General features: G+C 41.6%; 1 protein-coding gene across 1 annotated transcript in view; it reads right to left on the bottom strand.

Annotated features, from left to right (window-relative positions):
• Window positions 1–12,289, bottom strand: part of LOC146805524 (interleukin-1 receptor type 1-like) — a 356,975-nt gene that overhangs the window by 324,995 nt on the left and 19,691 nt on the right. The window contains exon 2 of the mRNA XM_085623806.1: window positions 7,374–7,443. Within this exon, the coding sequence (XP_085479932.1) occupies window positions 7,374–7,443 (70 nt within the window). The remainder of the gene's footprint in view (window positions 1–7,373; window positions 7,444–12,289) is intronic.

Below are 12,289 nucleotides of genomic sequence, written 5' to 3'. Positions count from 1 at the left end.
TAATGGGCACAACCAGGTCATTGACGTGAATACATTTTAAGTTCTTATGAAGTTGATCCTCTGAGGCACACTCTCCAGTGCACAGGCCATTTCTTCTTGCTGATTGGTAATGGGGTGCATGATCAGCAGTCTATACAACGAGGGTGCACATCAGCGGCAAACCAGGCCTGTGCACCCTGTGCTCAAATTCAGGCCCCATAGTCTCATCTTATGCCATTTCTGCAAGGATAGGATCAGTAGGCATTAGGTGGGCAGAGAACAGGACAAAACCTAAAGGCATACAATTACACCAGTACCCATCACACCTACTTGAATAATTCACTGCTGGAAATGATTTCTATTGGCAGTTACTCATCTGAATTTACAGTGAACAATAATTTTTAATGTAAGAATATTAAAATAGTACCATTTCACATGCTTCAGTACTATTTCTATTTCTATGAACTCTGCCTTATACATTTCAACGCTTGTTTTGCAATACTGTGTGTGTCGCATTTACATGAGGGGTTTCAGTATTCGTTTTTCACACATGAACATACTTTGTGGACCTTCTTCGGTGCAGGGCTCCTTTCTTCTTACTTTGACCCATTGCAGTTTACAAGTTCAATTTCTGTTTATTTGCTGTTCATTTAGGTCAAAACATCTACATTTTTTCCAGGACATGTACTATTTTGCTTTCTTTTATTTGTTTCCCCATGCATCATCATCAGTTATATTTATACAGTGCTCGGCTACCTTCAACTGTGGTGTCCCGGCGACAGCAGCGGCAGCAGCAGAAAGATAAAAAAGGGAGGGGGTGGGGGGAAGACTAAGGTAGGTGGAAAAGCCAGGTTTTCAATGCCTTCCTGAACGTAGGTTCTGACTCACTCAGCCTTCCGTAGGTGGTCAGGTAGCGAGTTCCAGAGTGAGGCTGTTCTCACTGAGAAAGCTCGACTGCCAATCCTGGCTTTTGCAAAGCAAGGAATCCGGAGCAATACCTGGGTATTCGATCTTAAAGCCCTGATCTGGTGGTATTTCTGGAGTCTCTGCCTCAAGTATCCTGGGCCAATATTTCTTGTTGCTCTGTAAGCAAAGGACAGTGCTTTGAACTCTATTCTATTCTCCTTTTGACTGGCAGCCAATGAAGGCTGCGCAGATGGGGGGTAATGTGGTGGCGGAGAGGTACATTTCTAATGAGCCTAGCCACAGCGTTTTGTATAGTTTGCAATTTCTTAATCAAATAAGCTGGGAGACCCAGGTACAGGCTGTTAGCATAACCAAGCTCAGACGTAACTAATGCGTTAACCACCGTTTTACGGAAATCCATAGGCAGGAGATGAAGGACTCGCCGCAAGGCTTTCAGTTTCCAGAAACAATATGAGTAAACTTGGCATATCTGGGCCTTGCCTGAGAGGTTGGAATCAAATCTAAACCCCAGATTTCTAGCTGAAGCAACAGAGAGTGGATTGTGGAGGAGAAGGTTGGTTGAAAAACAATACCTCTGTTTTATCGGTGTTTAATTTCGAGCAACTGTCTGTCATCCAAGTAGAAATGTTGTTCAAACAGTGCTTGAAATTATCGAATGCTGCCTCAGCGTGATCTTTAAAAGAAAACACCAGCTGAGAGTCATCAGCATATGAGACCACTCTCACTTCACATTGCTGGACCAGCTATGCAAGGGGGGTAAGATAAACATTAAAAAGAGTCGGACTCAAAGCAGAACCCTGGGGAACTCCGAGCGGCCTAAAAGCGGAGAAATGGGGCAATTAAATACTTGCTGGGACCGGGCATAGAGAAACGAGCAGAACCAGGCTAAGGTGGTTCCCGTCACTCCCAGGCATTCCAGTCTCTCCAGCAGAATCCAGTGAGATACTGTATCAAAAGCTATGGACAAGTCCAGCAGCACAAGCATGGCGCAGCTGCCTTGGTCTAAGGTTTCACATATGGTTTCCGACACCTCTAGCAGGGCAGTTTCTGTGATATAGCCTGATCTAAAGCCAGACTGAGAGTCATCGAGATAGTTGTTAGCCTCCAGGAAGTCAGAAGCTGCCTTTGAACTTCCTTCTCAAGGATTTTGGCTGGTGCTGGCAGGAGAGAGATAGGCCTAAAGTACTTAAGTTCAGCCGGATCCGTGTCCTCTTTCTTGAGGATTGGAAGGACGTATGCCTTTTTCCAAGTGGAGGGATAGCTTCCCATTATCAAAGACAAATTCCACATGGGGTTTAATTGAGGGTGAAGCCAAGGGGCCAGCAGCTTGAAAAATCTAGCTGGGCAAGGGTCAAGGGGCGAGCCAGATTTATTTTTATGTAGTTCAAGAAGGGATGCTTCCGGGCAGAATGGGCAAAATTCGGACCATACATTGGAGTGGTCGAGTGAGGGTAACGTCATGGATGGAGACCCCGTCAATGTGAAAGAGGAGTAAATAGCCAGAACTTTCTCCTAGAAGAAGCTAGATAAATGTTCACATAGGGTGGCAGAAGGAGCAATGGTACTCTTCACAGCTTGTGGCTTAATGAAGCCCTGAACAATCTTAAAAACTTCTTTGACAGAGTTATGGGAAGATTTAATTTAATTGGCAATGTAGTCCCTGATTGTATTACGTTTCAGCCCATTACATTTTTTTAGCACTGCTTTGTAGGCACACTTGGCCTCTGAATTGTAGGTCTTCCGCCAGGCATGCTCAAGCTTCTTACATAAGCTTTTTTCCAAGCGGAGTGCTGTAGTAAACCAAGGGGCAGAGGGCGGATTCCTAGCCAGTTTCATAGTCTTAATAGGCGCAACATTATCGAGGCCTGAGGTAACCCAACAATTGAAAACAGATGCATCGTTACAGGGGTTTCCCATGAGTTGAGGAGGGGCATTCTGTAATACTGGAACCATAGACTCAGGAGAGCCTTCCTCCAATTTCTCCTTTCCTCATATGTAGACAGTGTATTATTGTTTCAGAAAGCGTTAGTCAAACTGAAAGGGACTAGCCGGTGGTCCGTCCAGGTTAGAGGAATACAGACTTCTACTTTCAGTGTAGAATTGTTTGAAAAAATTAGATCCAGCGTGTGGCCAGCCAGGTGGGTGGGTGTGTATACCAATTGCATCAAGTTTAACCCCTTGAGTGTATCAGCCAGCTGAGAGGCCAAAGGACAGTTGTCATTGTCCATGTGGACATTGAAGACACCGAGGACTATAAAGTTGGCGTGCCTCAGTGAGAGATCTGCGATAATGTCACACAACTCCAGTAAATAGGCCGATACCGAATCAGGGGGTCTATATACCAGTAATCCCGCAATGGAGGATGTGGGGGAAGTTTTGATGCACAAGGACAGTGCCTCAAGCAGGCCAGATCTCTCAATTCTCTTGCACAAGATCTCCCAACCTTCTCTCACGATAACAACAAGCCCGCCCCAAATCTATTGCCGGCCCGGTTAACCGTAGATATCTTAAAACCCTCCAGAATAGCCAGTAGTATATCCGGGCTGATGCTTTCTCTTAACCATGCATGTGGTAACAAACTTGTAGTTTGGCCAGCAGTTCATGTTTTCAAGCATCTGAAAACAAATTCTGAGAGCTCAAGCTTGCTCTATAAACACAGTTAGCACTAGCACACATAGGCAAATGACAGGATCGCAACAGTTCAAACACAGAACTGTTGACTGCTGGAATTATACCCTAATACACTGCCGAATTCCAGGGTGTGACTGACTACTTGAGTCAATACCAGGGACTTACTTGGCGGTGCACTTTATGACATTCCAATTCTTGCAGTGTGCAACTTGCCATGGTCAGAAAATGTTGTACCATTCAATTGGGTAACCGCAACAGGTGTTACTTCAAGCTGTTAGAAATAACAAAATTGTGGTTTGAAAAATATATATATATATTTTTTAACCACTGATGTCACTCAAGTATTGAGCATAACGTCTAGACTGAGCACTATAGTTGCTGGGCATTTTTATTCCTGAAACCTTGTGGTGCAAGACATGAAGCTTCTTGACAAAGAGCAACAGCCAAACAGGCCTCCCATACACAATTTTAAAAACATGAGAATGAAAGTGGTAAAACAAGAATAAACCCTAGCATGACATTTATGGAAATCAAGTTTGACAAAATAAGAATTGTGGGAAAATTAGACCATGCACATAGGAACATTCATGTTGTAAGAAACTAGGTTACTGGTTGAGGGGGCAAATTCCTACTCAAGCAGCATTCACAACCTTTATCAGGATGAAGTCAGAAGCACACCCCAAATTAACCTGTGCTTAACCCTCTGGTAGCTTGGTACAGAGCAGTCAGGATTCACTTAGAGTAATTTATTTCTGCAAAATTCCAAAGAGTAATAACGTAAAAACACAACACAAGAAAAATTCCCCAAAAATTGAGTAAAGTTGAATAAATAAAACAAGACAAAATGCCAATCAGTAGAAACGGAGATATGGAGTTTTCAACATTTAAGTGAAAATGGAGCCAAAAGAACAAAACTGTTGTTATCTGGTCACCCCAGACAGGGACAAAGTCACAACTTCAGGCCAACCGCGATGGAGTATGGGCTGGCTAGAGGGACCTAGCTATTCCCACTGAACAAGAGTACCTTATACCTCAGTTGCGAAGAGTTGCGGAGTCCCGTATCAAGGATGTGTCACGCAGCCGAGGTGATACAAGCTCCTATTCAACGATGATTACGCAGTGTTGATTCCGAGGAGCTGCAAGGATTTGATGTTAGGGCCTGTGTAGTCATCAAGGAGGCTGTCGACAAGGGGGCTTTCATTATGGAGTTCTGCGTTGAGGATGCATCACGCACCGGCTGGATCTGAAGAAGCTGTGAGGCTTGCGATCCGGAGTCCTGTGTCATCGTCGTCATCATCATGGCTGCTGTCGACGAGAGACTGGCGATGTGAGGGCCTGCATCAGGGAGGCCTTGCGCAGCGGTGGTTCCCGATGGAGCTGCGTGCTGCAATGCAAAGTATTTGCATCAGGAAAGCTCATCCAGCACAGGTGATGCTTTGGTTCCAGTCAGGGCTGCGCAGCAGAGGAGATGCATCAGTTCTGCCGAATCCACTAGTGAGCTGGAAAAGCACCTTAGTCCCACTTCCAAGGGTCCAAGACTAAGGTGGCACCACTTGGCAAGGTAGGACTCACAAATGACAGAACCTAGGTGCTGGTTTCAAGGTTGTTAGAGCCCTCTGTCCCTGAGGCTCTAGTCAGGAGGCCAGCCAACTAGCCATTGGAGTCACTCTGGGGTCCTGGATTCAACAGATGGAGGTCCAGTCCTTCTCATCCAGGCAAGAGAGCAGCAGGCAGCATGTCAGTAGTCCTTCAGGTAGCAGTCCAACAGAGTGTCAGTCCAGAGGTGTACTGTAGAGTTGGGGTCTGAGGTCCAATATTTATGCCTGGTGCCCACTTTGAAGTTGAGGAAGCTTTTAGAGGTTTCCAACCCCATGAGGTGTCAGGCATTCCATACCTCCCGGTCCTGGCCTCAGCATGTCTGGGGTCACAAGAGAATAGTGACAATCCCTTTGTGAGAGTACTCAGGCAGTGCCTTTGTGTTGTGTAAGTAGGTGACAGCTCCTCCCCCTCGTTAACTCAGAGTGGCCCATCCTGCCAACAATTATCTTCCCTGTGTCTCACTGTCTAGGAGCAATACACAAGGACGACCTGCCAGTTACACCTAGTCATGTGACCCACGAACAGGCTGTAGGTGCCAAATTGTTAGGACCAGAAAATGGGAACTTTCTAAAAGTCACATAAATACTAAGTGTCCACAAGGGATTAGTTGACATATTTACAATGCCATGTATAGACATCCTGAACAATTAACATAGTAGTTTCAATATTTGCCAAAGAATGAATCCGTTGTTGGCAATAGTATTTATGTGATTTTTAATACCCAAGTCCACATGGGGAGATTGGGTTGCCCTAGTATGGTTAATTTGCTAAAACTGGACTTTTCAGAACTGTGATTATAAATCTGACTTCACCATTAAAGATGAATTACATTTTTTTTACACCAAACTCGACTTTTCTACCAGTTTCCAATTGGAAATAGCAACTTATTAAATGTAATAAGATATCTCCAATGTTATTCTATTGGAGAGGGAGGCCTTGCAGTAGTGAAAAACGACACTAGAAGATTTTCACTACCAGGACATGTAAAACTTAAAAGTATACGTGCTACTTTTTAAATACACTGCACTCTGCCCTCTGGGGTCTACAGGGAATACTCTAGGGGTAACATATGTATTAAAAAGATAGGTTCAGGCCTAGCAAAAAGGTTATTTTCCTAGGTCGAAATGGCAGTTTAAAAACTGCACATACAGGCTACAATGCCAGGCCTGAGACATGTCTGAAGGGCTACTTAAGTGTGTAGGACAACTAGAGCTGCTGACCCACAAGTAGTATTCAATTTACAGGCCTTGGGTACATGTAGTACCACTTTAATAGGGATGTACAAGTAAACTAAATGTGCCAATTGGGTGGAAGCTAATTCTACCTTGTTTCAAGGAGGGAAGACAATCACTTTAGCACTGGTTAGCAACGGTAACATGTGCAGAGTCTTAATGCCAGCAAAAACAAAGGTAGCAAAAGAGGAGGGTTGAAGGCAAAACGTCAGGGTAGAACCATGCCAAGGATGCCAGGTCTAACACGTCCTAACTAGTGTTCAATGAAAGTAAGTCATCTTTAATAGGTAATATTTTCCCAAAACACAACAGAGGGAAGTGGTTCATAACATATCAGCCTGGACGTGTTCTAACAGGCGAGTGCCAAAACTCCCTTTATTATTGCAACCACAGGAAAGACATAATTTTAAGGACTTTAATGATTTGACAGCATAAAGGTAAAAGTGTAGAGAGTGGTCTTATGGTGATATCAGCTCAAGAATATAGTTGGTGCATTAATATTCTTGATTTGAATTAAATACATTATAAATACCTTTTTAGATCAGGGACTTTGCTGAATATCTATTCTGTGGTCAAAAAGTTTGAAAACCGTGAACTAGCAAACTAGGACAGCGACAAGCTACTCTCAATCTCCTCTTCTTGGGACGCAAGTGTTGGCTACCTAAACGCAATGCTTATGTTTGGTATTCTAGGAGTCAATGCTGAGGCTAAGAATTAATCAGCATAAGCTGAACAGATCTTTAAGTGACCGCGATGGCAGGTTAAGCAAGGGCAAGAGGAATGTTTGAGTTGTAATGCTGAGGCAACAGGCGCCGCTGGTGCAAATGAGTCACCAGAAACATAGAAACAAGGAAGACCTTCAGTTTTTACAAGGTGCCAATCTTGGACATTTTGCAACATGAACATGTTCATAGAACAAAGCTTAGAAAATGGACTAGTTAGCGAAAAATACAACACACCTTGAGTGATTGAGATCTGTGTGCATTGGTGCAACCATGTACTCACCTGCCTTGAATAGAGAAGAACATAGCAGGGCTATGCAGACTGCGACCAGAAATGCCATTGTAACCTTATCCTGCAAAATAATCAAACAAATAAGATTGGAGGTCTGAAATGGTTCATTTTTACATTTTCTGACAAATTTCTGAAATAATGTATTTTCACTTCCACTCACAGACATATCAATGGACTAATTCTGCCATAAAACTGAATTGGAATTTAGGTAATTAATATTAACTGCACGCATTATAAACCTATTATCGTATTTATAAAAAGAAGACAAACCACAAGAAGTAATTTACAAGAATTAAAACCATGTTAGTCACTGCCATTTTCAAAACATTTACATTTATGATAAAAGAATAGGTGTTTAATGAAATTTTTAATTACCCTGTCACACACATATTTGAATGATCATGTTAGAGTAATGACACTCCCAATCATCCTATTTTACACATTTTATTTACAAAGTATTTTTCAAAAACTCCCCGATTCATGACATTGCAAATAAATGTTATCACTACTGTTCAAGCGTCTTTAAAGTCGTCAATAAACAATGTCTAAAGATTACGGTCCTCCTCACAGGTGCCGGCGTTTGGGCAGATATTTATTTCCCCCAATGAACTCAGACCCCACTGGGTCAAAATTCACCAGATGCAATAAAAAGCTCCCAATTATGTTTTATCCCCGATAATGAGGAATTACATGCTGGTTACAGCGATTACTACACAAATATTTACTGGGCATTTTTAGCCCATGACGAATTTCAGCAAGTTTTACCTGTCAAAATGTATCTGGGAAAACTGCAGAATTATGGTGTTAGCCCCCAAATTCATAATTCCGGTATGTGTAGACACCAGCAGTATTTTATCTGACCAGGCTTCGCAGCTAAACAAAAGTTTGTCTAATTTACGGCCCCAGCAGTATTTTGAGATAACGCTCTTTATTAAATGTTTAACTGTACTGAACAGTGAAGTACTTTTTTTTCCATGCAGGCATATTTAACCAGCAAGGCCCAATGATGCATCTCCAAAAAAAGGTGTAAAGATAGTCTTAATCACTAACCTATGCTTATTTAAATAAGCACTGGCAAAGCCAATAGGCCAGAACTTGGCACCATGCAATTTTTTTTTCTGTATGTATTTATGTTTTTGCAAACAGTTGAAATATGCAAAGAAAAAAATTACAAACGCTTAAAGTATAAAAATAAAGGGCTGGACCAGCAGCAAAGGTACTCCAGTGCTTTGCCTGACTAAAGTGGTGGTCCCTACTTGGACAGGGTGCATACCTCTGCCAACTATAGACCCCATTTATAACAGTCACTTTATGCATCTTGGCGCTATTCCTATTTATACTCAACAATAAAAAAAAGAAATTGTATCTCCAGTTCCCGTGTTGGATGTCATGTGGTCTATTAAATTTTACTAAATTTTTCCTACTTCAACTTGGGATGTTTATTGTTTTGCATTTTGAATTGTAACTGTTTTGGTACTGCATGAACACTTTAGATATTGCCCTACGTTAATCCTGTTTGTTCTGTGCCGTAAAGGTTTAGCTACCACTAGCCTTCAATGAAGAACTTGACTAGATGAACAATCATTCAGCTCAATCAGTAAATTTGCCCAAGTTAGAAACCTGGTCAGATTTACAAGATGAAAGCACAACTGCAATAAAAAGATATTCTTCACTTAGCTATCTGCCACCAGCAATGATAGTACTGGAACACGCTTCCACACACCCTAATTTTTTAAATATTTTGTTTTTTATAATGCGCATGATTCACCCCAAAGGGATATCTCAGCGCAGCAGGAACAAAGACGTCGACAGTGGCCTAGGATACCATAATAGTTCATTTATTAGTAATTTCATAAAATTGTGATGGGCAGTACATTCTCGTACGTGTAGGGGAAGTTTGTTCCAAAGTTGGGGTGCTAGAAATGTAAATGCTAGGCCTCTTGATCGGGATTTCTTGATGTGAGGTATAGTAAGTAGTGATTTGTTTGTAGATCTTAGAAACCTTATTGCTCGATAGGGAATACGTTTTTCCATCAAGTATCTGGGTCCCTTGCCATTGAGCACTTTATGCACTAGGCAGCGGAGTTTGAAAGTAAATCAGTTCCTCATCGGCAGCCATTATAGTGCCCTCAGTAAAGGAGCCGGGCAGACCTTGCCGATAGATTGTGAATTAGGCAAGCCACTGTATTCTGAACCACCTGGAGTTTTTCCAAGAGAGATTCATTGATCGTGGCCAGAAGTTGCATTGCCATAGTCCAGATGACTAATCACCAGTGCCTGGACGAGGGTCTTGCGCATTGCAAGTGGGAGCATTGGAAAAGCTCTTCGTAGTAGCCTCATAAAATGAAAGCAGGTGCCAGTGGTAGGCATCACCTGATCTTTCATAGTTAGGCTTAAGGCTGACCAGCTGCAATATTTTGAACTAGTTTGCACATAAATGCATCATGACAATAAATAAAAATGCCAACAAATATAATATAGGGATACAAAGGTCAAAAGAGACCAGGATGGTATTTGCTAGCACATGCATACTATCAAATGAGCTGGTCACTGTTAAACTGAGAAAGCTTGAATACTTTTATAACTAACCCTTGAAAGAAAACCTGAAAGAAGCTGAGGGGCAGACATTAATCAGTGAAAAAGAGAGACATTTCTGAGCTTCCTACATGAGTCAGATGTTTGAGAAGTGGTCATGATCAGTGACACCAGGTCAAGAGACCGAGAGCCCCAGCTGCTAACTTCCTATTGACAAGATATATCACCTTTAAAATAAATGAAAATCCTTAATACTCTCTTAGGTGCAGACAATGTCATATTTGGCAACATTGAAGTAAAATTCCTTCAAGACCTGGCCTGGGGGGGCGTGGTCTGGCCACGTAGGAAGATGGCCTCCTAACTGTGAGGATCTGCTCTGGGTCGGCAATCAAATGGATTGAACATCTATTTGCAGGTGTCTAAGGATGTTATTTTGGCATTTCTGAGTGATCGGAACATTGAAGCTGTCAGCTGTGAAAATTCCGTCCTGCTAGACCATCTCTAACTGGCTTTTCTGAGGTGTGGATACATTGTGGCTTGCCGGGCCTAGCAGAATCCTAGGCTCCCCGGTGCTTGCGTAACTTGAACTCCCGATGACGTCACTGCTAATTGGGCTGTGACTCCAAAGACACCGGCTGGAGACAACATTCCCGGTCAAAAACATTTTTTCTTTATGAGGTAAACCGGCCCTTTTTATAATCATCTATAACTGAAGTGTTGTATTCTGAGGAAAAAACAACGTCACAATTCCCTTTTATTATACAAGACTGCTCATACAACATTTTTAAGCAATAGTGCTCCTCTCATTTTATTAAGTTGACTTTTTAATAATTTTTCCTCAGTTCCTTTTCAAGCAAGAAACATTGTTTCAATACACTTCTGCCGGGCCCAGCAGTAATTTATGTTCTCTGGGTTAAGGTTAAGCTTTTTTCAACTGCTTCAGTGAAATAAGAAACATTGCTTCAACTTCCTGTCGGGCCCAGTAATAATTTATGTTCCCTGGACCATGTGTGACTTGTGTTCCTGCTGACTCCTCTGCTAAATGGACTAAGAATGGAACAATGTGAACCTGGATATAAGAAACAATCTTTATTTATGAAAAAAGGCAGCTTTACTTTTTGCCAAAAGTAATCGGTGTACAGACATGTGTTAAAAAAGGAAGTGAGTTGATAGCACATTATATTCACTGCTTACCTGCTAATTGGGCTACAAGTGTTGCAGGCGTCAGTCCGGATGTAATATTCCCGGTCTCAAATTTTATATATGATGAATGACGACTCCACTTGAGGTTTAACATAATCAAAGTGCAGAACTGCGCAATCTGCATTTTTTCTCTCACATGAGGATTGTTACTGACAGAAAGTGAGGGTAATCATTGTTGCAGTGATTTTTTCAGCATTCCCTGAAAGGTTTAATGCTGTCTGCATGTACATCAATATGCATCGATGCTATTCATATAGCGCAAACTCCTCATTTCTTTTTCCCCTCACAACTTAAGTCTTTACAATATTCTATTTAGACATATGTCTATCAGCTTAAGAGCTCATTTTTGTTGGTCATGCTTTTCATGCTCTACCAAAATGTTCAAATGATATCATCAATATTTATACGCAACCTATTTCTCTCATGATAATTTTCATTAAAATAAGGAGATTTTTCAGCTGCAGGCTTACTGGTTGCTTACTCTACTAATCTACATAAAACTGCTGCACTATTTTCCTCAATGCTTTTTGACTCCAATAGCACTTGACTATATCTTGCTTTGTGGAATCTGGCTCATATGTCATTTAAGTGCTAATTCATTTAATATTCTGATATTTATTTATTTATTCACAACTGAAGATTACTCATCTTGGTGCCTTACATTCGCTCTACTTGAAGGGTTGTTTGTCTGCAGTTTTAAATATTCCCCAACATTTGAAGTTAGAAGTGAATGTCAAATAACAAGAGTGGAAACAAACCTTCTCATTCACTTTTATTTGCTGATATATTAAAACAACCACGCAAGATGTCTGGGAAAAACTCCACTGCATCAACTTCTAATAAGCACATAATACTTCCTCGGCGGTATCCAATGCTGCCATGGATCATCTTTTCCAAGAAATTTCAACAATCAGTCGGCTAACAGACATGGATATAAACATTTCATCTCTTACGTCAGAAACTAAATCAATACGAGCTGACATAGCACTATTCCATGCTAAAACGGAGGGTCTTGTTCAACGTTTGACAATTGTTGAAAATAAAATTGCTTCAACGCAGTCTAGAGATGAAGAACTTCTTTTTCTGCGTAGTAAGTTAGTGGATTTAGAAGACCGCAGCAGAAGAGACAATATTCGTTTTTTTGGATTTCCAGAAAAAATTGAAGGCCA

Source organism: Triturus cristatus, chromosome 8, assembly GCF_964204655.1.
Source record: "Triturus cristatus chromosome 8, aTriCri1.1, whole genome shotgun sequence".
NCBI lineage: Eukaryota > Metazoa > Chordata > Amphibia > Caudata > Salamandridae > Triturus > Triturus cristatus.
This window is presented reverse-complemented; position numbering and strand designations above follow the sequence as displayed.